The sequence below is a fragment of the Xenopus laevis genome, chromosome 7L, assembly GCF_017654675.1.
Source record: "Xenopus laevis strain J_2021 chromosome 7L, Xenopus_laevis_v10.1, whole genome shotgun sequence".
Classification (NCBI taxonomy): Eukaryota; Metazoa; Chordata; class Amphibia; order Anura; family Pipidae; genus Xenopus; species Xenopus laevis.
In genome coordinates, this window is record NC_054383.1 from 76,670,045 (window position 1) to 76,695,836 (window position 25,792).

General features: G+C 37.3%; 1 protein-coding gene and 1 long non-coding RNA gene across 4 annotated transcripts in view; one reads left to right on the forward strand and one right to left on the reverse strand.

Moving 5' to 3' along the window:
- The window catches only part of fez1.L (fasciculation and elongation protein zeta 1 L homeolog), a 51,169-nt gene that overhangs the window by 16,148 nt on the left and 9,229 nt on the right, over nucleotides 1-25,792 (forward strand). For 2 of the 3 annotated variants that reach the window (XM_018224480.2, NM_001092353.2), the window contains 4 exon segments: nucleotides 1,673-1,772; nucleotides 10,560-10,646; nucleotides 22,454-22,625; nucleotides 24,575-24,846. In XM_018224480.2, the coding sequence (XP_018079969.1) occupies nucleotides 1,673-1,772; nucleotides 10,560-10,646; nucleotides 22,454-22,625; nucleotides 24,575-24,846 (631 nt within the window). 3 annotated transcript variants of the gene reach the window in all.
- LOC121395537 lies at nucleotides 10,999-17,053 on the reverse strand. Its single transcript, XR_005962535.1, has 2 exons — nucleotides 16,537-17,053; nucleotides 10,999-14,728 (listed from the first exon to the last, which is right to left on the reverse strand). It is a non-coding gene; the product is annotated as an uncharacterized LOC121395537 (long non-coding RNA).

Genomic DNA, 25,792 nt, shown 5'->3' on the forward strand with positions numbered 1-25,792 from the left:
TTTTTTATCAACTTAATGCTGACACAAGACTTATACATGGATGACCTCTTGTTTTATGAAAGAGTAGCTGCATCTGCTGCACACAAGGGAGAATTTAATTAAAATCAAAAGCAATGTTAAAAATCACATTTTTGCAAATGTTTAGCACTGCTCGCAATGTAAAATAATTAGTGGGAGAATATTACATAGCTTATTATCACTAAGCAAAGGTTACCGTTAACACCTGTTTTGGAGTTTCATTAAATAGTTTAGTGGAAAAAGCACTTTGTGATTGGAACATTATGTTATATACACTATGCATGTTTTCATAAGCCATTTGCTTGCAAACTTGAAATCAGTCAAAAAGGATGCAAACAATAAAAATGGTCACTAACGTTCACATTCATAGTGCATTTTGTGTGGCTTACCACCACACTAAAAAACTTGGCAAATGTACATCAAATTACATTTTGTGGTTTTTGGCTTACCTGACAACATATACTATTTACACATTACAGTCCACTCTTACACCACACTTGTCTGCCCTATTTCTACACATGCTCTAAAATCAGTTTTGACACAAAAATGGGACAACATGCCAGGTAAATATGTGCGTGTTTATATATACAGTGTGTGTGTATATATATATCATTTTAAGATGGACCAGCACACCAATTTCTTGAATTACCAAATGTTTATTGAATCATCACTGTGCATTGGTGATGTGTGGGTTGGGTTTTTCCTGACCTGCACCCGACCCTAACCCACCTTCCCTCAGTCCGCCCGCATCCGACTTCCGGGTTCCTTTTATAGACCCACGCTGACCCACGCCAAAAGGGGTGGGGAGAGCAGGTGCGCGGCTATAAAGTCGGAAGCCGGCATTTGAAGGTGGGGGGCAGGGAGAGCAGGAGAAGAGCTGAACCCGCACCCGCCCACCACCCGCGAAGAGGAGTGTGAGGTCGCCCCAACCACCTGAACCTCGGTTAAACCAGTGGGTCCTGTGGGTATCGGGCCGGCCCGCACATGACTACTGTGCATCCTTTTTTTTAACTGTTATATACAGTATATATGTGTGTATATATACGCCAATTATCCTAATCTTGCAGCTAATAATAAAATCACAAATAAGTTCCAGCCACTTTCTCTGGTAAATAGCCACTATTTATGAAAATTTATCTTTGCTGGTGGAAAGGAACTTTATGATTGTTGTCTTACCATGATTGTTGTCTTACCTGACAACATGCACAGTTTAGAAAATTGGGATGTTTTTAATTCATGTACCCAGTCTGTCTAGGCCTCATTACAGTCCACTCTTATGTCACACTTGTCTGCCCTATTTCTACTCACTTCTAAAATTACCTAATACCTAATGGGATAATGTGGCAGCTAAATATGTATGTATATATGCCAATCGTCCTAATCTTTCAGCTAATAATTAAGTATTAAATTGACAAAAAAGTGACAAATAAGTTCCAGCTGCTTTCTCTGGAAAATAGCCAGTATTTATGAAAATTAATCTTTGCTGGAGGAAAGGAACCGTATGAAACCCAAATGGTCTTTAACTGTTGTATAGTAAACTGTACTGTCACAAAAGGAGGTGACCTCATCTTTGAACACATAGATGGCTATTTTATACTTGGGGCAAGGCTGGTCCCAGCTGGCATCAACTAACAAAGAGATCTTTTATTTGCAGGGTCTGGGATGCTCTCACTGACAATTATATTCCACTAACGGGAGAGACGTGGAGAGACCAGAGCCTTGAGTCACTGAATGGAAACATGTCTGACTCTGAGGTATTTTCAGCATTTCAGAATTTAGTGTCATGTCTCTCTTGCCTTTTAAATGTGTACCATGAACAGTAATCAATGAATAGAATGGAAACAAGAACAATGTTGGCATGGGTTGATTCATTTACAGAATGGGAAATATATTCATACAGTGAGGTTTTCATTTGACATTTGAACTTATCAATTTATCAGTAAGAATTCAAAGAGAAATCTTTTACCAATACCCAAGATTTAGATGAAACATACAGTATTTAGGGGCAAATTTACATAAGGTCGAATATCGAGGGTTAATTAACCCTCGATATTCGACGGTCGAAGTTAAATTCTTCGATTTCGAATATCGAAGTTGAAGGATTTAGCGCTATTCGTTCGAATCGTTCGATTTGAAGGATTTTTGTTCGACCAAAAAATGCTGGCAAAGCCTATGGGGACTTTTAGGCGGCGAACTAGGGGGTCGAAGTTTTTTATAAAGAGACAGTTCTTCGACTATCAAATGGTCGAATAGTCAAACTATTTTTAATTCGAATCGTTCGATTCGAAGTCGAAGGTCGAAGTAGCCCATTCGATGGTCGAATTAGCCAAAAAAAACATTGGAAATTCGAAGTTTTTTTTCTCTATGTGTCATAATTCTGAATAATCTGCAATTTAATATGAATGTTTCCCAAAATTTTGATAATCAAAGTACTAAGACAAAGCTTTAGAAAGGTATTGACTTGTGATACTTTTTGTATAGTAGTTCTCCAGTCTTTCACAAAAATGTCTGGTTAACATCCTAAAGGCATGAAGCTTGGAAGCTTCAAATATATTTAATTTGTTCACTGTGAAAGTATATTAATATAAAGTATATTAATCCCTATTTCAGTGCTAATAATATACAGAGGCTGCACTTAATGGCATGGTTTTATTAACAACATCATTCACCAGGTGTCATCCACATTGCATACCCACCTCATTACAAGTCATAACATTAGTCGAGGTATGGGTTTAAACAATGAATATTATGAATTATGGATATCATATAAAGACAATCATAACCATTTGTGTATAATTGCTGCAGATGTAGCGACAAGTTTATTAACTAAAATTTAATTAAATTGTAAATGAAAAAAAGAAAGAGTTAAGCCAAGTCTATGCTAAGCATGCATGTAGCTCCTTAGGATTTTGCCTAGTAACAGGATTTCTAAATCAAGGCCAGTGTAGAATGGAGAGAGGCCCTGTTTATGTGCTGCTGCTTGTTTTCCTTTATAGATTAGAGGTTGTAGCTAGTTCAGGTCCCAGAACACCAAGCTCAATGAGCAGTTAAATTACTGTGTTTGCTAGTTCTGTATTTCCTAGTCCTGATGTGAACAACTTAAAGAATGGAAAAACATAATATTGTAATGACAGTCTAGACATGTTTAATTGCAACCCTCTCATACATGTCCTAACAGAGAATAAAAAAACAACACTTGCATTATACATAAAAAGAAATTAAAAGGGTTAGGGTATAATGAAATAAAAAGTTATTTGTAAATAGAATGTAGCAGGTGTCAGTTTTCAGAAACTCTTCCCTGGTCATGAATGTGACCAGGGAAATGAACCCTTCCAAATGAACCCCAGTGCATATTTATACATATACAAACCTATTAATACACAACATATTGAAACTAAATATATACCAATACCTATACTCTGTAGATCTTAAAATCACAATAGCCTTGGATATTATGCTTGTTCAAGAAATCACAAGCCACTCTTAGAGGCATTATTAGAATCTGCATCACAACATCACTCAGCAGTGCATTCCACAACCTCACTGCCCTCACCATGAAAACCAACTTTGCTGCTTCAAATTAAAGTTGAGTTCCTCAAGTCAAGGGGGTGACCTCTGGTTCATTGGTCTATTTTATGGGAAAATGGACCCTCACTATCTGTCTATAATGTCCTCTAATGTACTTGTAAAAAGTAATCATGTCTCCTTGCAAGCTCTTTTTCTCCAGAGAAAACAACCCTAAACTTGGCAGTGTTTCCTGGCATAATGACAACATCCTGCATGGAACTTATAGTTCTGACAATTTAGTATCATCAGCATAAATAGACAATACTTACAACGCCTACTTCCATTAATAAACAAATTAAAAAGCAAAGGGCCAAGGACAGAGCTCTGCGATACTCCACTTACAACACTGGTACAATTAGAAAATGTCCCATTAACTACCACACTCTGTATTGTATCCATGAGACAGTTCTCTATCTAAGTACAAATGTTTTTAGACTAATTTGCCTCATTAAATCAATAACCACATAAATCACATGCTTTAGAATTTAGCATTCTGAGTAAATCATATCTACTGCCATGCCAGAGTAGAAGGCAAGATCTGTTGCCATTGTCTAGGTTTCTACTCACTTTCTCACAGAAGGCAATCTTTCTACTACCTTTCTATCACTCATGTCAAAATAACATAAACTTTCAGTGAGAAGGAGGAGAGCACTCAAACGCAGATTAACTGCTTGTGGTTCATTTTTATTCAAACTGCTGTACATGTTAAAATAACATACCTATAATTTATCGGGCTGAAAACGGGATCAGTTTTTGAAAAATGGCACCACATTAGCAACTCAGCACCATGACAGTCCTTAAAGAATCGTGAAAGCTAAGTGATTGTAGTACCCTATGGATGAATACCATCCTGTCCTGGACCTTTGTTTACATGTTTTAGTCTGTTGTAGTGAATAGGGTCCTTAATCCATGTATTAACAACCACAAAAAGTAGCAAGGATGTTGGAACTCTTCTTGGTATGACATGACATGGTAGAATGCCAAGTTTGGGACAGATGGCTATGTTTTCATTTATAAAACTTTATGTCTTTCTTTCTTCTTCCTCTACCTGACTAACAGTTAAGGTGAGAACTAAATACAAATAATAAAATAGCTATTGCCACTGATACCAGGGTATTATATTTGGCTCTTCAGGTATTCCAAAGTCATGTCAGAATATCTGTGGTAATTGTATTGTTACCATACAGGAAGCCAAAATCAACCAGCTACATGGAGCCAAATTCAGCAAGTTCCACAAGGAAATGTGTGATGTACAGACTTAGAGGCCCATTTATCAACATTCTCAGTGGTTTTAGAGGTTTTTGAAACCGTGAATAAAATCATTTACTCTAAAACCACAAACATCATGTTTTGAAATATCTGATTATAAAAAGTATGAATAAAAAATTCAAATTTTTCAGATAATTACTAAAGAAAAAAAAATCTGGAAAACTCTAAAGGGCATATTTATCAAGGGTCGAATTTCTAATTGAAAAAACTTCAAAATTCGAATTCAAAAAGACCAACCGAAAGGAAGTCAAAGTTGTTTTTTGGTCGAATAGGTCGGTTTTCGATCGAATAGGTCCGAATTCGAATTGAACGAATCGAAGGAATAACACATTCGATCGAATTTGATTCTAAGTTTTCCCCCCCAAAAAAACTTCGATTTTTCAAAGTCCACCAATTGACTCCAAATAGATTCTAGGAGGTCCCCCATAGGCTAAAACAGCAATTTGGCAGGTTTTAGATGGCGAATGGTCGAAGTCAAATTTTTAAAGAGACAGTACATTATAAATTTCGATTTGTTTTCAAATTCGAATTGAATTTGGACTACTCCCTAAAAGATCGCTTGAAATTCGAATTTTTTTCATTCGAAAATTAACCTTGACATCCTATAGGATCAACGCAGCTCTCATTGACCTCCACTACAATTACTTGGCAAATTTTGTATTCAAGTTTTTTGAGGTTTTTACACTTGATAAATCTCAAATTTTTAGAGGTTTATAGAATTAAAAAATACCAATTTGTAGAGAAAAAATTAAATTTGTGAAAAAAATAAAAATTCAACATTTAAGAAATAGGCCCCTATGAGGCCAATTTCTATGAGAACGTGTTTATTGGTTTTAGAGTTTTAAAACTACAATTAAACTCTTATGAGGCCCATTTTCTAATAATCAAATAAAAAATGTTTCCATGGATCTCTAAAACTTTTTGGCTTTCCTATTTTTTTAAGAAAGCTCTAAAAATTTGAGATTTATTAAGTGTAAAATCCAAGAACGTCACAAATACAAAACTTTGCCAGGTAAAAGTTGTTGAGGTTCTATAGAAGTCAATAGGAGTTGTGCTGGTTCTTTTGGACCATTTTAAATAAGTTTGGACTTTTAGAGGTTTTCAGATTTTTCCTTTTGCTAGGAATTGTCCAAAAAACAAAACATTTTTATAGGTTTTTGAGATATTCATATTTTTAGCACATTTTTTTCTGTTTTTTTATTTGAACCTTTTAATAAATTAAATGACGTTTGTTGTGAGTTTAGTCATAGTTTCAAAAACCACAAAAATTAGATCTTTAATTAATAGACCTCTAAGTCTCAAAAATCATCAATGCCTTGTGATTTATTAAAAGACCTAAATATAAAAAGTATGGATGAAAAAAAGCTGAATGTTGTGCTAAAAATATGAAAAACAGTTACTAGCAGTTAGATGACTATGACGATTTTCATTCATCCAGGTCATGGTATATCTAGTACAGGTATGGGACCTGTTATCCAGAATGATCGGGACCTGGGGTTTTCCGGATAACGAATCTTTCAGTAATTTGGGTCTTCATGCCTTAAGTATACTAGAAATTCATTTACACATTACATAAACCCAATAGGCTGGTTTTGCTTCCAATAAGGATTTATTATATCTTAGTTGGGATAAAGTACAAGGTACTGTTTTATTATTACAGAGAAAAAGGAAATCATTTTTAAAAATTTGGATTATTTGAATAAAATGGAGTCTTAGGGAGTTTCCGGATAAGGTATCATATACCTGTATAGTCAACTACAAGAGGTCCTCTGCACTCAACCCATTATCAATATATTTAAGACAGAGACATTTTGTGCATACTGCTACTAAAAAATGCCTTACTAAAACTTTCCCTTGTTTGTTATAGATATACCTGTATAGGTAAATCTAAAACAACTAGATTTGCTGAGTAATCATTGAAAGTTACTAGCAGTTACTAGCTTTTTACATTTTGTAAATAGTGATGAGCTAAATGTTTCGGCAAGTTTCGCCGCGAAAATGAGGCCATGGACTCCAATGGGAAAAAAAATTGTTGCACATCAAAAATAAATTGTTGCTCGTCAAAAACATGTTGTCACCTATTGAATACAATGCAGTTCGGCAATTTTTCGTTGTTTCACAATTTGTTGCAGCTAAACAGGTCACATTCGCCCATCACTGTTTATACTGTAAATCTCAAATTTGTGGAGTTTTAGAGTAATAAGAGAAAACAAATATTTTAAAAAATGTTTAAATGTTATTAAATAAGCCCCTTAGTCTTGTTCATTTCATAAGTTTCAAATAGTCAGAAATTTTTTTGTAAATGTCGATCTTTATGGGGACTATGTCGTCAGTGTATTTTTGAATCACTTGCCACTCAGTTGTAAAATATAGGGACATGCCTATATGACTATGATAAGATAAATGATCTCCACTAGCTCTTGTCAGAAATAAGTTCCATAAAAAATGTTTCACTCTACTCCCTCATAAGGCCTTTATTTTGCTAATTCATTATTCAGCCATAACAGGAAACATTGATTGTCTTATGTAATTGCTCACCTCACTGATGGCTACATTCTAGATTTCTCTGAAATGCAGTGCATTTTCCATTATACCAAATGGGCTTAATACTATGGCTTTTAGTGGAAGTGCTCTCCTTGCTTGTTATAACGGGAATTTAGTAAATTGGACATAATTAGCAACAAAGCTCTTTCCAAATCACGTTGATTATGAGCAGGATGTTTATTCCATTCATGCTGACCTTGCAGACAATCCCTTAAAGATAAACCATTTACTGAAATGCAGGCCACTGAATCAATTAAACTGTACAAATGCAGTTTTCTTCTGAACAGATTCTGATTTTGATCATACCTAGCCACTTCCCACTATGACGTATAATTTGTTACAAAAACACATGTTAGCGTCTTCATTGATACTTTAAACCTGTATTGCGTATTCTAAATCAGATATTTAGGGTATCATTTATCAAAGTCTGAATTTATCTCAATATTTTCTACTACAAACTCTGATCAAACCCGATCTGTTTTTTTGAGCTTATTTATTATTACATTTTCCCGAAAATTTGCTTTGTGGCAAAAAATCAGATTTTCGCAAATTTTTGTCAGATTTTTCATCCGATTTTCACGATTTTTTCGGATTTTTCACCCAAAAACTCTGATCTTTGACTGAAAACTCTGAAAACTTACGGGGGAATGGCACGAAACCCAGCGCACATCAAAAAATAATTGGGACTTCTCCTATTGACTTATATGTAACCTCGACAGGTCTGAGATGCAGGATTTTCTGATTCGGACTTTTGCATCCTCGGTGGGACATTCACTAAGATTCGTAGTTGCATCAGGCGTAACTTTGCCGCACTTCGCCAGGCGTAGTTTCGCCAGCGCTCCGCAAATTCACTAAAATCCGAAGTTGCGCTCAGGGGTAACGTAAGGTTGCAAAGTTGCGCTAGCCTTGATTCGCTAAGCGAAGCGAAGTTACGCTAGCGATGGTTAATTTGCATACGCCACCAAATTAAAATTTCAATGGAGGAATAAGTAGTATCAATACAAATGCCTGGGAAACCTTCAAAACATCAAATAACATTTTTATTTTGCCCTACACATGTGCCCACTGTATAGTTAAGTTGCCATGAGTTAGTAAATGTAGGGGGGAAGGAGGGGAGCCCCAAAAAGATTTGCGATCTTTTTCAGCCCATCACCCATAATACAGAAAAAACGGCAGCGTTTTTTGGGACTTTTTTTGAAGAAATCCCTATCTACTCTATTGCGCTTCGCCTGGTCTGAGGTGGCGAAGGAAGTCTAGCGTAAAAGGTAGCATTCAGAACAATGCGCGCGTTAGTGAATTTTCGTAGTTACGTCCGTTGCGCAATTTCACCAGGCGTAAGGGTGCGAAGTAACAATAGTTAAGTTACGCCAGCGTCCGTTAGTAAATTTGCGAAGTAACGAAAATGCCCAACGCTAGCGAGTTGACGCTAGCGTTAGGCGCTTTGGCGCATAGTGAATTTGCCCCTCGGAGTTTAATAAATTCCTAAAATATTTTGATTTTTTTAAAAGTCCAATTTTATTTAAAAATAAATTTTGTGATTTTTTCATTCAGAGTTTAGTAAATAACCCCCTTAGTGTTAAGAATAATTCAAATTGTTATTGCTTATGATTTATGTGAACTACAGCCTAGACCAGTGACTATAAAATGTATTGTCATATAATATTGACTGCAATGTCCAATTACTGTGTAATTATTCTATTCTGCCCTATGATGACTGTATATCATGCTCCAGCGTGAACATTAACATTGTTTCCTTTCTAAATCCAAAATTACACTTTATGATGCCATTTGGGGGCAAGGTGCTTGCTATAAAGATGTCCTATTGGGTCATACTGTATACTACTGACCTGAAAATTCCATAATCTGAAAAAAAAAAGTTGACACCAGTTTCAGTTAAATCACGTCTAGTAAGTAGAAGGGATAAGGAACATAACCTCTAGGGTAAGTTTATTCCTGGGATAGAAGAGAGTGGAAGATGACGTTTGAGAGTCTCTAATGTGCAATGTGACATATTATTGTCATCAACTGACCTATAAGGCATGATAATACTATTTTTAACAAGGAACTACTAAAATTCCCTCAGCATCCTGGTAGTAACCAAAACTGTTGCTGCAGGTGAGAACAACATAAGATATTTAAATAAGTAAGACAGAAAAATAGGGAAAAAAAATGATTTTCGCTTTGTTACATGAAATAACTTTCAGCATTAGGATATTATAAGTCACAGAGCAGTTCTTTGATCATATAAAGGCCAAAGGCTGAGTGTTTTTATAGTGGTCATAGAACTCTGAAGTGGCACTTAGTATCCTCATATTTATTATAAAACAAACATTTCAATGAGTCATGTGACAGAAATTACATCTCTAAGCACTGATTATATAGTGAATAATGTACCCCTACTATAATTTATAAAGATATTATGTCACTGAGGAGTTCTGTGACCATATAAATGCACGAGGCCAAAGGCTGAGTGCTTTTATACAGGTCACATAACTCCTAGGTGACTTCTAATAACCAATTTGGATGCGCGGCATCAAATTCATCGGCCGGGGACCCCTGTTATAAACGGTGCTTTCCGACGTCAGAACGAGCCGTTTATAAGGATAAAATTTACAGTCTGGTCCCATAGGGAAATTACCAGACTGTAGATTATATAGTGAATAAAGTACCCCCTCTTGTAAAATATAAGGATGTTATAAGTTACCGAGGAGTTTCATGACCATATAAAAACACGAGGCCGAGTGTTTTTATACAGGTCATGGAACTCAGAGGTAACCTCTAATATCCTAATATTTTGCAACTGGGGGTACTTTATTTATTATAATACACAAGTTTTAGGGAGTCATGACAGAAATGACATCAGAACTCACCGTTTATAAGGATATAATTTACAAGATATTCATGGCTTTTGTGTATTATAAGGATATCATTTACAGGATATTCATGGCTCTTGTGTATTATATAAAATGTACAATTGTGTATATAAAACATTTATACATAATTATAGATAATGTGACATTCTTCAAGGACACAGGCCTCATATATATCTTATTTAATTTGGCTTGTTTATTCTTCTGAGCTGTAATTCAGAATGTGGCTTGGTATTGTTTGTCATACTCAGCAATGCCCAAAACAGTACTATGTTTACAATTCCCTTCCAGTTCCATGAAAAAGATGAAGAAGAGCTGAATGAGAAAAGTGAAAATTATTCGGGCATTATTGAGGAGCCCTTACTTACTGCAGATCAGGTAAGACCACAGTTGAATAAATAAAAATGGCACTGTGAGCAGTTCTGTCTCATTCATCTCAGGCATTCAAATTAATCAGCAATCATTTTATGCAAAGAAATTTGTGTGATTACGTGTACACAGGGTAATATTGATAATTCGTAATCATAATCAGGAGTAAAGCTATATTTGGTGGATCATCTTGAATTGGACCAGTTTGAAAGGAACAGGGGAAATCCCGGACTTTCACTGTGCTATCCTTGTGCTATCCCTAGGCGAACCGGTTCGTCTTGGCACGGCAAAAACCATCTGATTACACCAGCCCAGATACACTGCGCAGGGGTCTTACAAAGAACGACACAGAAGGCACGTGTGTTGCAAAGCAAGTTCCGATTTATTAGGGTTACAGCAGTTGCTTATATAGCCAATATGACGTGTAACAAAGGTATGCCTTAGCCTAAGGGAAAACAAAAAAGTATTATTCTGTGTGTCTCCAGAAAGAAACTTTGTAGTGGGGTGTGCTGGTATGCGTGATAAGAAGAGATAAGAAACATATTCGCCCAAGGGCATTGGGGGCTGCTCAGGCCAGCTGGGGAGTACGTGCCATATAAGCATGTTTTGCACAAAGAAGTTTGAGCAAGGACAGAAGTTTCAGGGATAGAAGTTAACCCTTTCAGTTCCCCCCTTTCAATCCCCCCTTTAGTCACGCAAGTGACTACACACGAGCAGCATGAATAAGTTTGAGTTGTGAACCTTCTGAAGAAGCAATAAGTGAAGAAATCAACTTCCTAATGTAAGGGATTACACAGCAGAAAATAAATGAAATAAAAATCAAAACAATCAATAAGGTAACACTGATCTGGGCTAAGACCTTTTGCCAACCCGTCATCCATCCAAAATATTCACCCCAAGGATGTGTGATTCCAGAATTTTTCTTTAACTTACTGAACAGATCAATTACTTTGCTGTTTGGACCAGTATTATCGGGGATATATGTGCAAAAGGTGCTTGTGTTGTCAAGCATTTTACGGACACCCCCCTTTTCAGTTAGTATCATGCCAAGTGCTACTCTTTTTTAAAAGTTGGTTCCAGGGAGAGTTTTGGTAGGAATTCTTTGACTAACACCCAATCACCAGGAAATAGGGAGTACCATTGTGTATGTGTGCTTCAAGGTCAGAACACATTGTTACAGGAATACAAAATATAACAGAATAGTGATAAGAACCTTCTCGACAGATGTTACACATAACCTTGAACAGGTTCTAGAAGGGCCTCATGGGCACTTAGAAACTGTTCACTCCATTAAGGGGGTCAAGCAGAGCCTACAAGACGTTTCCTCTACTACAAAATAAACAATTAAATATAGCATACCTTATAAATGCTATGCATACAACCTATATGAGAATACATCTGGTATATAATGTTCATACACTGTGGTGGTTCATGGAAGTCATTTCAGACTTTTAGCGTTCTTAGGATAGAACAGAACAGGCCTAGAAGAATTTGCCTTTCGAAAAGAGTGAGAAAATAAGGAGGTACAGCAAGAACAACAGCAACAAATGATGATTAACTGAACTGTTGATACAAAGGCCATCGGAACAGAAGTGTACCAACTTACCAATATCCTTGGGCAACACCATTTTATGAAAATACACTACTGGTGCTTTACAGAATCCTGAGATGGCCATTGGAATAAGTGTAGTGTTATACTGGAGAAGTGTCAAATTACCTCAAGGACTGTTAACTATGTCCTGACAGGATAGAGATTCTACTATGTATGTCATACTATGAGCTGATAAAGGAGAATGTGTACATATCCAACAATCAGTAATAGTGTTGATGCTGCTATAACAAGCATTTTAACAAGAGCATTATCATTAGGCTCAAACAGTTATGCATATAAGTCTCTTTGGACAACTTTAACCTGATCTGGTGATGAAACATTAACCTCAGATGCTAGTGAGGCTGTTGTGTTGACTTGGGACCTGTCATTAACAGCAGGCTTTATAAGTGCTATAATCAGCACAGCAATGAAGATACGTATGTGCAGCAGGAAGACACAGATTCGGACCAAACATCTGGCCCACAAAGACATGATTCTGCTGGAGATCTTCACCCGATGGGGACCTACATCTTTAGCGTTGGATGTTATGGTCCCTGGGACTTAGGCGGTGGAAGGAAAGAGGCATTATTATGTCCTGCAATTCCCCCCACTTACACAACAGGTGGAAGTTTAAGGATTCTTACTGTGAGACGCATGGATCCGATTCGGTCTCCCTTCAACCTTTACAGCTGTTTCTGTGACGAGGAGTAATGGTCTTTTGCAGCGAGGTTGAAGATCTTTGGCACTGCGTCTCTTTATGAGGACCCAATCTTCTGGAATGAGAACATGAGGTTCCAGAACATCCGCTGGATCTGGTAATGAAGAATAAACTCAAGAGCACAATTTGGTCAGTTCCTTAGGTAACTTAGTAACATATTCAGTCATTCTTCCATAGTTCATGCAAAGAAGATGAGTAGAAGGAAAGTACTGAGCCATGCGTGTTTGTCTCCCAAACAATATTTCATATGGGGAGAGTTTAGTTAGCCTTTGGGGAGTGTGTGTGACAGACATAAGAACTATATCAAGGGCATCTGGCCACGCAAGTTTAGTCTCTGCACATACTTTAATTAGCCTGCTGACTTTCCACTTTCCCACTAGCTTGGGGATGATATGGTGTGTAACATTTGATGAATCCCAATGGCTTCTGGCCAACCAGAGAATTAGTCAACACAAACAAATACATATTCATAGGTACAACATTTAGGTAACTGTATGGAATCTATCTGCAATATCTGAAATGGATACATTGCTTTAGGCCGTTGTTTGATAGGTGTTCTAATAGTCTGACCTAGATTATATTGCACACAAATAAAACATAATTATACATATTTGGCTGCAATAGATGAGAACCCGGGGGCAAACCACATTCTTGACACTACATCACAAATCCCCCTTTAAAAGTGTGGGTGAGACCATGTGAGGCAGCAACCAAATATGGTAACAGAGCACGGGGTGCAACAGGGCAATCACCTAGATGCAAAACAAAAACATCAACATCCGGAGTATGTGTACATCTGGCTTTAAGCCAATGTTCCTTCTCCTCAGGTTCCATTTGGTCCTGAAGGGCTGATAAAACAGCACTAGAGGGAACAGGTAGAGTTGGTTCTTTTACAACACATGCTTTAAACATTTTATAATACAATGCTGCCTGCTTTGCAGCTACATCAGCATAGGCATTATCTTGTGCTACACGGTCAGAGGACCCAGTGTGGGCTTAGTACTTAATGACTGCAACCTGCTTTGGTAGTCGGTTTTGGCACTACCGGATGGGCTGCAATAACAACTTTGTTAACTGCTCTGAGATCCTGAACAAAACGCCACTCATTCTTGCAGGGCTTTTTAATTGGCAAGATGAGCATATTTACAGGGCTAATCCTATGAATTAACACTCCCTTATCAAGTAACCCTTGAATGACTGGGCAAATCCCCTATACATTTTCCCTGGACAGTGGGTACTGTGAGATTTTGGGCTGGGGGGCCTTAGGTCTAAAATACTTCAATTAGGAGGTCTGGATGGTGATTAGAAGTGTTTGGAAATACTGGTACCGGGGCTGCCTCACACCTTCAATCAGGATTTATGAGGGATGCATTGGAAGGTGAAGGGGCTGCATCTCCTGCTGGGGAAAGGGCTGTCTTTGGGGATATGCACTTATATGCATAATGCCCTTGATTATTACAATTAACGCAAACGACTGTCTTTTTGTTACAGTTATCTGACCTGTACTGCTGTCTGTTAGTTATTGTGTCTGGAGTTTTGGGAATTATCCTGGAAGTTGTTAGACTGTTGCTGACCTAGTAACACCTGCTGGGGCTTAAGACAGGAGTTCTCCACTTGTGGCAATGACTATCTTTTCTTACTTCTTATGCTTCCAGGCAAGACTATGTATGCTGAGGTTACTTTGAGGATCATTTAGTAATCCTGACACAAAGGTAATAGCATACTGGACAGCAGACTCTTGGGCATCTTGGTTAAATTTGAAAACTATTTCCCAAGAAGCTTCTGAAAGAGAAAAAAAATGGTGGTCAACAGGGTTAGTATCTCAATTCATTTTGGCTAACAGACATTGGTAATCCCCTGGACCACACACGTTTGAGTACAAATAATATATTGTTCTAATTAGGCTTATGAGCACCATGGACAAACAAGAGTTCCTGTGCAAATTTGTGTGGATTAGTGTGGGGCTGTGGAACATCTTGAAAAATCCTTCCGCGCTTCTGCAGCGTCCCCCGTCGCCCCCCTTTTTCTCTACTTTGTATTGTACGGGTGGGGTAGAGCGTAGCTGCAGGGCTGGGGAAAGCCTACTCTTCTGTATCTGAGCTATTACTGTCGGAGAACTTATCTCTGAGCTGTTCGCTTTACATTAATATTGTTCCTTATTTCACTTTCTCTTATCTTTTACACATTCCCAAACAATCTTTACTGAAACATACATTATTTGTTACTCTTCATTAGAGGAAAATATAGAAGAGAAATATTAGGATAGCAGCTTTCTATCTTTTCACGTAGTGTAGTGTTGGATGAGACTTGCAGTTCTTCCTAGCGAATACTGCTTATGTGTTTTCTAGACCCTATTACTCCCTATTCCAGGCTAATTACCTATTTCCTGGATTCATAAATCTGATTTAGGGAAGACAGCCTGCCTCTGGATCAAATCCAGAGTTTATGTCTCTAGTAAAAACAAAAGTAAAAGGAATAAAAGTGGCAGTACAAAGATAGAAGGCAATCCACAATTGTGGTCACAGACAGTTAGCAGTAGAAATAATTGGTAACACAACTATACCAACATACAATACCCAACACTTAGACGGCAAAACAACAAAACATATGCATACATGCCTTACATACATATATATATATATATATATATATATATATAGCTTGTAATCACTTATAACAAAGTGTGTGACATGTGAACACTACCAAAAGAAGTTCCCTGTTGGTAAGCAACAAGTGGCTTACCTGCCGGCTTTGGGAAATTCTGTTGACAGAATCACTGCCCTCACGTAGCAATTTCCATCACCATATACAGTATATATGATTAGTACAACTTACAAATAGCAGCAACACCAACAGGATGTATTAGTAACAGTTATCAATATACAAACAAACAATTATGTGTCCCTGGATGGCATATACACACGCACGGCGAAAGAATGATAGATTTTTTAAGTAAGAAGTTACACGTCAAGAAAATTTAATACAATGTGACATATATACCTTAATCTCTATACAGACATGGGGGATACATACACGTACAAAGACAAAACGAGACAATATTGTATATGGAGAGGTGAATCAGTCAGTAAGAAAAGGTTTCTGCGTGCAATCTAAATATCCCTATCTTTACTGTACTAACAGTATCGACCGTTACATGAGGCGAACCTTTGCAAAACAGCCTCAGTCTCGACCATCACAGGAGGCGAACCTTTGCAAAACAGCCTCGCGAGACAATTAACAACTAGCCTCAAAAACCGCCATACACGAGGCAAAACCTATTTTTATTCTTTTCGTTTTTATGGTTTTTTTTATTTTTTTTTATTTTTTATATATAACAACCAGCCTCAAACCGCCATACAAGAGGCCAAAACCTATTTTTATTCTTTTTTGTTGTTATATTTTATTTTTTATATATATAACAACCAGCCTCAAACCGCCATACCAGAGGCCAAAACCTATTTTTATTCTTTTTTGTTGTTATATTGTTTCCTCTTTTTTTTTTTTTTTTTTTTTTTATATATATCAAGAAATCGGTTATTGGAAAGAGCCAAAGGTAAAAACCCGTCAGTTCAGACAGCAATTCTACTTACCTCCGGATATCCAACCGATCCCACTTCTTGACACCAGCTGAAAGGAACAGGGGAAATCCCGGACTTTCACTGTGCTATCCTTGTGCTATCCCTAGGCGAACCGGTTCGTCTTGGCACGGCAAAAACCATCTGATTACACCAGCCCAGATACACTGCGCAGGGGTCTTACAAAGAACGACACAGAAGGCACGTGTGTTGCAAAGCAAGTTCCGATTTATTAGGGTTACAGCAGTTGCTTATATAGCCAATATGACGTGTAACAAAGGTATGCCTTAGCCTAAGGGAAAACAAAAAAGTATTATTCTGTGTGTCTCCAGAAAGAAACTTTGTAGTGGGGTGTGCTGGTATGCGTGATAAGAAGAGATAAGAAACATATTCGCCCAAGGGCATTGGGGGCTGCTCAGGCCAGCTGGGGAGTACGTGCCATATAAGCATGTTTTGCACAAAGAAGTTTGAGCAAGGACAGAAGTTTCAGGGATAGAAGTTAACCCTTTCAGTTCCCCCCTTTCACAGTTTATCCCTTAAAGGAACAGTAACACCAAAAATGTAAGTGTTTTAAAGTAATGAAAATATCATGTACTGTCGCCCTGAACTGGTTAAACTGATAGTTTATATAAACAAGCTGCTGTGGAGCAATGGCGGAAATTGAAAAACGGCTATATGGCACAGGTTAACTAATGGATAACAGATAACACCATTAGACAGACAGAGCTTATTTGCTATCTGCTGTGTAACTAGAGCTTTTTCTCCTTTGAATGGCTGCCCCCATTGCTACATAGCAGCTTATTTATATCAACAATAGTAGTGTTTCTTACGCAAACACAGCAGTTTTACTAGTGCAGGGCAACACTACATTATATTTTCATTACTTTAAAACACTTTTATTTTTTGACGTTACTGTTCCTTTAAGGAGATTAGGAAGGCATATTGGTTATCTACGGCCTCGTCCCAATGCTCCTCATATAGTGAGGGGAGAGTTGCCAATCACTTCATATGGCTTTCGCAAATGGCGCAGGCTGCGAGGACTGGATTATGTTATGTAGTTGAGATAGTATTTTCGCTGGGTCCCATAGTCTGGCTTCCCATGTCGACTGTGTTGGTGTGATCTGGTATGATTGGAATTGGGCATAGAATGCATGCCTCAATTGGAAATAACGGAACAGTTGTATGTCTTGGCAGTTAAGTTTAGTTTTTTAACTTTTCCAGGGAAGGATCTCCATCTCCATAAGTCTACTAAAAAAAACCATGTAAACATTAAATACAATAAAACTAATAGGATTGTTTTGCCACCAATAAGGGTTAATTATTTCTTAGTTAGGGTCAAGTACTACCCGTTATTCACAGCTTTCCGGTTACCAGGCTTCCGGATAACGGATCCCTTACTTTTAAAACATAATAGCTCGTCCTGGGTCCAGTTTTTTAACTGCATTTCAGTTCAGACTGTTCAGTGGAGGCCTATGTAACTGTATGTAAATTGTTGTGAAATTACAGGATTCCATGTCAAGTGATTACTTAGATCAACAATTCTCTCTTGCTTTATTGTGCAACCTGATTTAATGTGCATTTGTCCTGCTGTGCTGCAAAGCCCTGTTTGCTTGAAATTCATTTTTCTTTATGTCATTGCTACGACGTGTGCCGCATTGAGAATGTTCTTTTCCCCTTTACAGACAGAGCAACCCTGCTGCCTAGTATATTTAAACTGGCATGTGTGAAAGTGGTAGCTCGAATACAGAATGATTTAATGTCATAGTTGTAAGTTGTAGAAAATGATTTCTTTTATATAGCAACTCATAACAGACACTCATTAAATAAAGAACGCAATAGCTGTCAAACCGTGAATGGGAATAGAAGATTTACAAACAGGTTTTATGGCTATTGAACCAGACAAATAAGTGTTACATGCCTTTGCCCGGGTCTAAGAAATATTTAAAGCATATGAGCCCTTTTGATTTTGTGTTTTATTTTGTCATTTATTCACTAAATAAGGTCATACGCTGGAACAGATTTTGTTTTACTGTCTCTGGCAAAAAGAGTATCAGGTTATTTATGTGCACATCATGTTGACAAACACATAACAAAGGTTACACCACCAGTGTAATAATTATTTCAAAGAACCTAGCACATCAGTTTTTTTTTTATAGTGCCTCGGAGAAGCAAACCACTTCCAAGGCTAGCAAAAAAAAAAAAAAAGAACAAATGACGCAGGATTTATGTCAGCAATTGTTGCTATGGATACAGTCCTAGGCTGTTATTACCAGCAAGAGAAATAGAGAGAATTCAAGATGAATAAATTGGGTAAAAGGAAAGATATTTCTGTAGTGCAAGTGGTACGATAATATTTACAATAATTATATATAAAAAAATGTAATTCTCACTGCATGTGAATCTATAATTTACCTATAATCACAGGCAAGTTATTATAATCATGAAACAGTCATAAACTCTGGTGTTCTTTGTGTAATGTGATGTTATTCTAGTGGGTGATAATCAGCTTTAAATTGCCTTGACATGATAGCTAAGACTGCTGAATGAAACACAGCAGTATTCTGCAAGTGATGCAGTAAACTAGATCTCTGCTATCTGGAATAATGGATCTCTGTGAGGTTACTTAACCCTAAAGAATGAAGGAGTCAGCAGTAAATTTCAATGTGATTTGGGGACGCTTTAACCATACCCCTTATGTAACAACAGTGACAACTACAAGCATTTTCCAATTCACAGTCCCTGTAACTCAGTACCTTGCAATGTTCTCGTGGCACAGTCAGGATAACTGGGAACAGCACTGTACAATAGGATTAAACTATATTGCTAAAATTAAAAAAAAAAATCCTTAAAAAAAGGTATTACTTCTGTGAGCCTTTATTTTATGTACAGTTAGCACATCATTTATGTGAAAGTGTGCTGTATGCTAAAATTGGCCTCATCTCAAAATAAAGGTGCAGAATGTGTTTGGGAGATTTACAGTCCTTGATATTGATAATATGACTCATAACTGACATTTATATGTATTTCTGGTTGTTGCTTTTGCATTTCAACACCTTTGTAGTTACAATGTTTAGCTGGATTGAAGGTGTGATAGTACTGATAGATCACAATGTGTTTATATCACTTCATTTAAATGGAAAAAAACATCTTTTCACACTATGGACCAGACGTCTAAAATTGTACCCCATCTTTATATTATTATATAGTTATATTTTATTGAGTATAAATTGCACCATGCAAATAACAAAATTAAGCATCTTGAAACATATGTACAGCAAATATGTGAATTTACTCTCTTACTTCTAGATCTGCATTTACTCCCAAATGCCTTTTTAATTGTGTTCTTTTAACATATGACTGAACTTCCTCTTGTTCTAGGCCAGTGCTGTTCAACTTCTGTGGTACAGAGGGCTGGAATATATCTGGCCTACATGGCGGAGGGCCGATAATGGGAGCCAGTGTTGACAACTCTCTGTTTTTAAACCACACTCACTTTAAACCACACCCATGTTACCTCTTTTAAGACCACGTCTACATTAATGGTGGTAGCATACCAAAAAACCTAATGGTTGGTGCTCACTGCAGGAATATCACTCATATGTGAAATATGTGAAACAAGTTTATTAAGTCATATTATGACATACCCTTAAATCCATATTCCTCATCCTCCTCTATGGATAACTCAGCAACCCCCCAGAACATGATTAAACACCTTAGGGACCATTAACAAGTATTTCCAAATGCTAACAAACCCCCACCAGGTTCACCTCCAACAGGCAGAGCATGGCACACACAGGCAGAGCAGGGCAGGCAGAGTATGACATATACAGGGAGCATAGAGCAGGCAGAGTATGGCACACACAAGGAGTATAGGGCAGGCAGAGTATGGCACACACAGGCAGCGTAGGACAGGCAAAGTATGGCATACACAATGAGCATAGGACAGTCAGAGTATGGCACACACAGGGAGCATAGGACAGGCAGAGTATGGCACACAAGGAGCATAGGGCAGGCAGAATACTGCACACACAACGAGCATAGGGCTTATCAAAGTTAGAGAGCCTAAACCCCTGAATAAATACTTTTTGCGGTATCAGGTGCTATGCTGAAGGACCCACGCCTGCTACAGGGTCAGACAATCCAATGAAACGTTGGCCCGAAACGTTGCCCTGTTTTGAATGTTTTTGATACAATAAACGTCACACTTCTTCAAATCTACAGTGTGCTGCTGACATCTGTCTTCAATGAGCATAGGACTAGCACAGTATGGCACACACAGGGAGCATATGGAAGCCAGAATAAAATAAGAGATAGGGAAACCTATCAGGACCACTCTAAGATAAACAGTGATACATACAGTCTGATGTGTGAACAGGTGAACATTGTGGCCACTTTCAGCTTGGCTCTAAAGTGTTAACCGTACAGAGCTTTAGGGATGTGAACAGTACAGAGTTTTAGGGGTGTGAACAATAGAGGTGTCACAGGTGTGAACAATGCAGGGAGGATTATAGGTGTGAACCCTACTGCCTGAATTTAAAGTGTAAACAATGCAGGGTCCAGGTAATCTCAGTACTGATAACTTTTAAATCTTACACAAAGTAAGCAATCACAGCAGCCAGACTTTCATCTGAGGGGGCACACAAGGTGGGTTGTTCTCTTTTTTGTTTCCCTCATAGAGACCTATAAATACATGAACATACTTATATAATAAATATATACAAATTTACTGTATACTAAATTAACGACAGGTCTTAAGATCACTGCAGTATATTATGCTTGTCCAGGAAGTCACCCAAGCCATTCTAAATGGCATTAATAGAATCTGCCTTTACATCATCACCTGGCAGGACATTTTACAACCTCACTGCCCTCACAATGAAGAACCATTTTTGCTGGTTCAAATGAAAGTCCTGTTCCTCAAATCTAAAGGGATGGGTTCTAGTTTTTTTTATATTTTCTATGTGAAAATGATCCCCAGTTATCTGTCCTCTAATGTACTTGCAAAGAGTAATCATGTCCTCTCATAGGTGCCTTTCCAGAGCAAACAACCCCAACCTTAGCAGTCTTTCTTCATAGTTTGAGTGTTCCTTTCCTTTTTACCAGTTCAGTTGCACATTTGTACACTCTCTCCAGTTCATTAACATCCATCTAACCAGGGCCCAAAACTGTACTACATATTCAAGGTGAGACCTTACCAGAGGATTTATAAAGAAGCAAAGTTATGGTTTCATTCCTTAAGTTAATGTAATTTTTTATGCAAGACAGCATTTTATTTAGAAATCACTGACTAGTGTTACACAGTTTGTTACCCACAAAAACCCAAAGTCCTTCTCATTTAAGGATACCTAAATTACACTATCATGTACCAGTGTCTAAAGCAACTAAACTTTTCTGAATTTTATTGAAAACATTTCACCACTCATCAAAACAGATTCTTCAGTTTGCACATCTGCATGTAGTAGTTATTCTTTTTAGAAGTCTCCCTTCTGCTGAGCTGCTATAAATTTGCAGAGTTGTGGTGGAGTTCAAAGGGGCCATCTTCTGTCTGTGTTCTCATCCTCTTCTGACAGTTGCCAATATGGATTTTGCTGGAACATGCAAGTAGAAGCTGATACAGAACATAGATGGAACTGCGCATCTATCACCACTCTACAGGAGACAATCATAAGACAGCACCTTTGAACTGTACTGTGCAACTCAGTAGGTCAGCAGAAGGGAGACTTATAAAAATAATTAATACTGTGGGCAGGGAGGTTGGAGCGGGGACAATGAAGTGAGTAGTGGAGGGGTAGAGAGGATCAAGGGTTTAGTTCTCCTTTAACTTTGTCCAAGCTTTCAATTCCACTTTTGTTATTTGCAGCTTTATGTGTGATACACTTCTATAATTAAAATCTCCTCCTTCCAAATTAACTGCTACTATTTTTGGCCCAAGGTTATCGAAGAAATTGAAGAAATGATGCAGAATTCTCCAGATCCTGAAGAAGAAGATATTGATGATGACGACGACCATAACATTGAAGATATTTCTTCACATTCCGACTCAGTTCTCCTGCAGGAGATGCAAGCTTTGAGTCAGAATTTTAACAAGAATTGGTCCACTGAAGGTAAGTAAGACATCAAGTTTCTAAAAATGTTTTATTTGCCAGGTTCCTATAATTAAAACAATATATTGCACAGGTATAATAATATGTACTGTATAATATATATTTTCTCATCACTCACATCACTTTTTTCAAAACTTGTTTCTCTGGACCTTTCTTTTTTTAATTTATTATTATTGTTCTTCTTCTCACTGCATCTCCTTTTCTCTTGTATTCATCAATCTTTTTGTCCTCTCAAATCCCTATTCATTATTTCATGTTCCTTTTCATCTTTAGGAATTTTTTTCCTACTTCTCTGTTGTTTTTTTTCCAGTTTTTTTTTATCTTTCCACTATTGTTCATTTTTCATCCCTATCTTTATATTTTCTTTTTTTCTCTCCTTTGCTTTCCCCACACTACAATTTAAGCAGCTACATATTTTGTACCACTTTTTTTTTAATAATCTGTTAAAGTCATGCATTTTCAGTGCTGTGGTGCATCAGATTGATTCTATCCAAGCAGAAAACCTCAAAACTTCTAAAATGAGATGAAATGTAGTTAAACATACCCAAAATGTGTAAAACGATTTATCACAACAGTGCAAAATTCAGTAGTGGATCTTTTAACTCTCCATCCCACACAAGTTTCAGTGGATTGAGATCTGGTAACTCAGCAGACATCTGCAGTCTTGCCAGTCTTAGCCATTTAACATGACATTTTATAATCCATGGTCTCAAAATGTGACATCTGTAGCTTGATTATTTGAATGTTTGTAAACAGATTGTGCTCAAAAGTATGTCCTTGAGAATAACATGGCTTTCTAAAGGAGAAACCATGCAAACAAATTGACTTGTGTTTTGTAGAAAGTTGTATTCTACTGTGCAGTATACAGTATGTGGTCTGGAGAGTGACCAGATAGGTCATAGCTTTTTTTTTTTAATAGAATGACACTCAGGAATTATGTATTATGTGTGAGTTGAATTGCATGGAAGTTTTTAACCCATTTTAATTGTCAATATTTCTGCATAAATATTAACTTAAATGTGATCTGTTTTTTACAAAGGACTTAAACTAGATAATAAGAACCCATTTAAACAATCAATCAAAAACATTAGGCTTGTTTGTTTATTTAAATGATCCAGGAAAATTAATTTCTGTGTGGCAAAAGTATGTTCACCTCTAGGATTCTCATTTTATTTCAGAGGAATTTAAAGTCAGGTGTTTAAAAATCCATGGGATGATACTCAGGTGTAAGCGTGGGAGGCCATGCCTTATTTTAAACATAAATCTGGGTCACTATTAATGTCTGATCTTAACAACACAGGTTTGTGGAAGTGTGCCAAAGTAGATTTTTGAGGACCTACGAAAAGCTACCACCATCAGGCATACTGTGTACAAACAGAGAGTGGTTGAGCAACAAAGATCATACCAAGAGTAAGGTGTGGGATACTCCAGGAGATTTCAACCCCCAGCTAATGTCTAAAGAACACTGAACAACAATGGTCTGCGTTGGCAGCGTTGCAAAAAGAAAGCCACTACTAAAGACATTGGTGTTTGTCTACAGCCAAACATGTGAAAGTCATTCTGCTACTAGAAGAATGTTCTGTGGATGCATGAGAACAGTGGCATAACCCCGCAAGGGGTGGCCCAGACTACAGGGTTAGCTTCCTCTATAGCATTAAAATCTCCCTGCCACTCTCCTTTTCACACGCATGCCTGCACAAGCATGTGGCAGTAGTAGTTTTTATGCGCATCAGACCCCTCCAAGATTTTTCTTATTTACTTGCAATTATTGCTGCCCATGGGGGCACACCAGTTATTTAAAGAAAATGATCACACACTTTTGCTACATACAAAAATGGCACTTGATCATTTTCCTCAATAGCTTTATTTATAGGTGTAAAACTTTACTTACCGTAATTGTATATTCCTTTTAACAGGCTGTTGCTCATTAATTGTGCTTCTTTCAGCAGGTCTGCAGCACATGACCAGTATGAAATTATCAGAAATTCTGGACAGGGTTGAACGAGCCATATGCGATTATTCAGAGGATTTGGTGCAACAGTTAGCTCGACGAGACGAGCTAGAATTTGAGAAGGAGGTGAAGAACTCATTTATCACTGCTCTGATTGAAGTGCAGAACAAACAGAAGGAAAACAGGGAGTTGGTGAAGAAGAAGAGAAAAGATAAAGGAATGAGTTTACACATTAGTCGTGCAGAGAAAAATGGACAAATGCCAATGAAGGTATGGGCCATTTGTATATGCTAGATTGATAACGTCCACCTAAAATTCTGTGTACCCACCCCATTTAATGAGCTATAGTAACCCCTTCTTCTTAATTTTAATATCACGTCGTATACTATTTTTTTTTGTTTGTTTGATTGATTTTCATATGAGTTATACGATGTACTTAGAATCAATTCTACTAATCTTTACTAGAAACAGGATATATTTAGCTCACTGCAGTTACACAAACAATATATGAGAATTGCCAAGAATGCATATGATTCAGTTGTCTTATTCAGTGGTTACTTGTGACTCCTAAACACAAATATATGTTTACCATGAAAGTTCCAGTATTTACAAAGCATGTGCACTAACAGGAAGTTCTATACAAATGAAGAACAACCTGCTAATTGTTTTTAAAAAATGGAAGCTAGAAATAACCTTCTTGAACAGGACTGCTTACCCCATATGAGGCTGGTGGATAATATAAATCTGCTTGGTATTTTCAGGTGCAAATGCAAAGAGGCTTCTGCTCTGGGTACTAACTATACGAGATGTTTCAAATTAAACCAGCTGCTAGATATTACTAGAAAGAAAATTCTTCTGTAATCTTCTGGCTTCTGTTCTTCCATTATAAATATCAGGGACAAATGAGTGAAGAATGGGAGCACTACACAAAATATCAGCTACATTTGAGGTTGTTTTTCATGTTCAAATCAGGTTCAAAATTCCTTCCACAAACCATACCTCCACCCTCACAATTAGTAATGGGTTGAAAATAAATTGGTGACCACCGTGATTTAGTGCATACACACCATCAGGAAAAGGCACATAAATTGTCCTTCTTTCTCACAGATCCAGCTCCTTAAAATTACAGGAAATTCCTTTTATCCAGAACCCATAGTCATACCTCCAAAAAGATGCCTTGGGTAACAAAAGGGTTTCTGGTAGACTAAGAATCTTC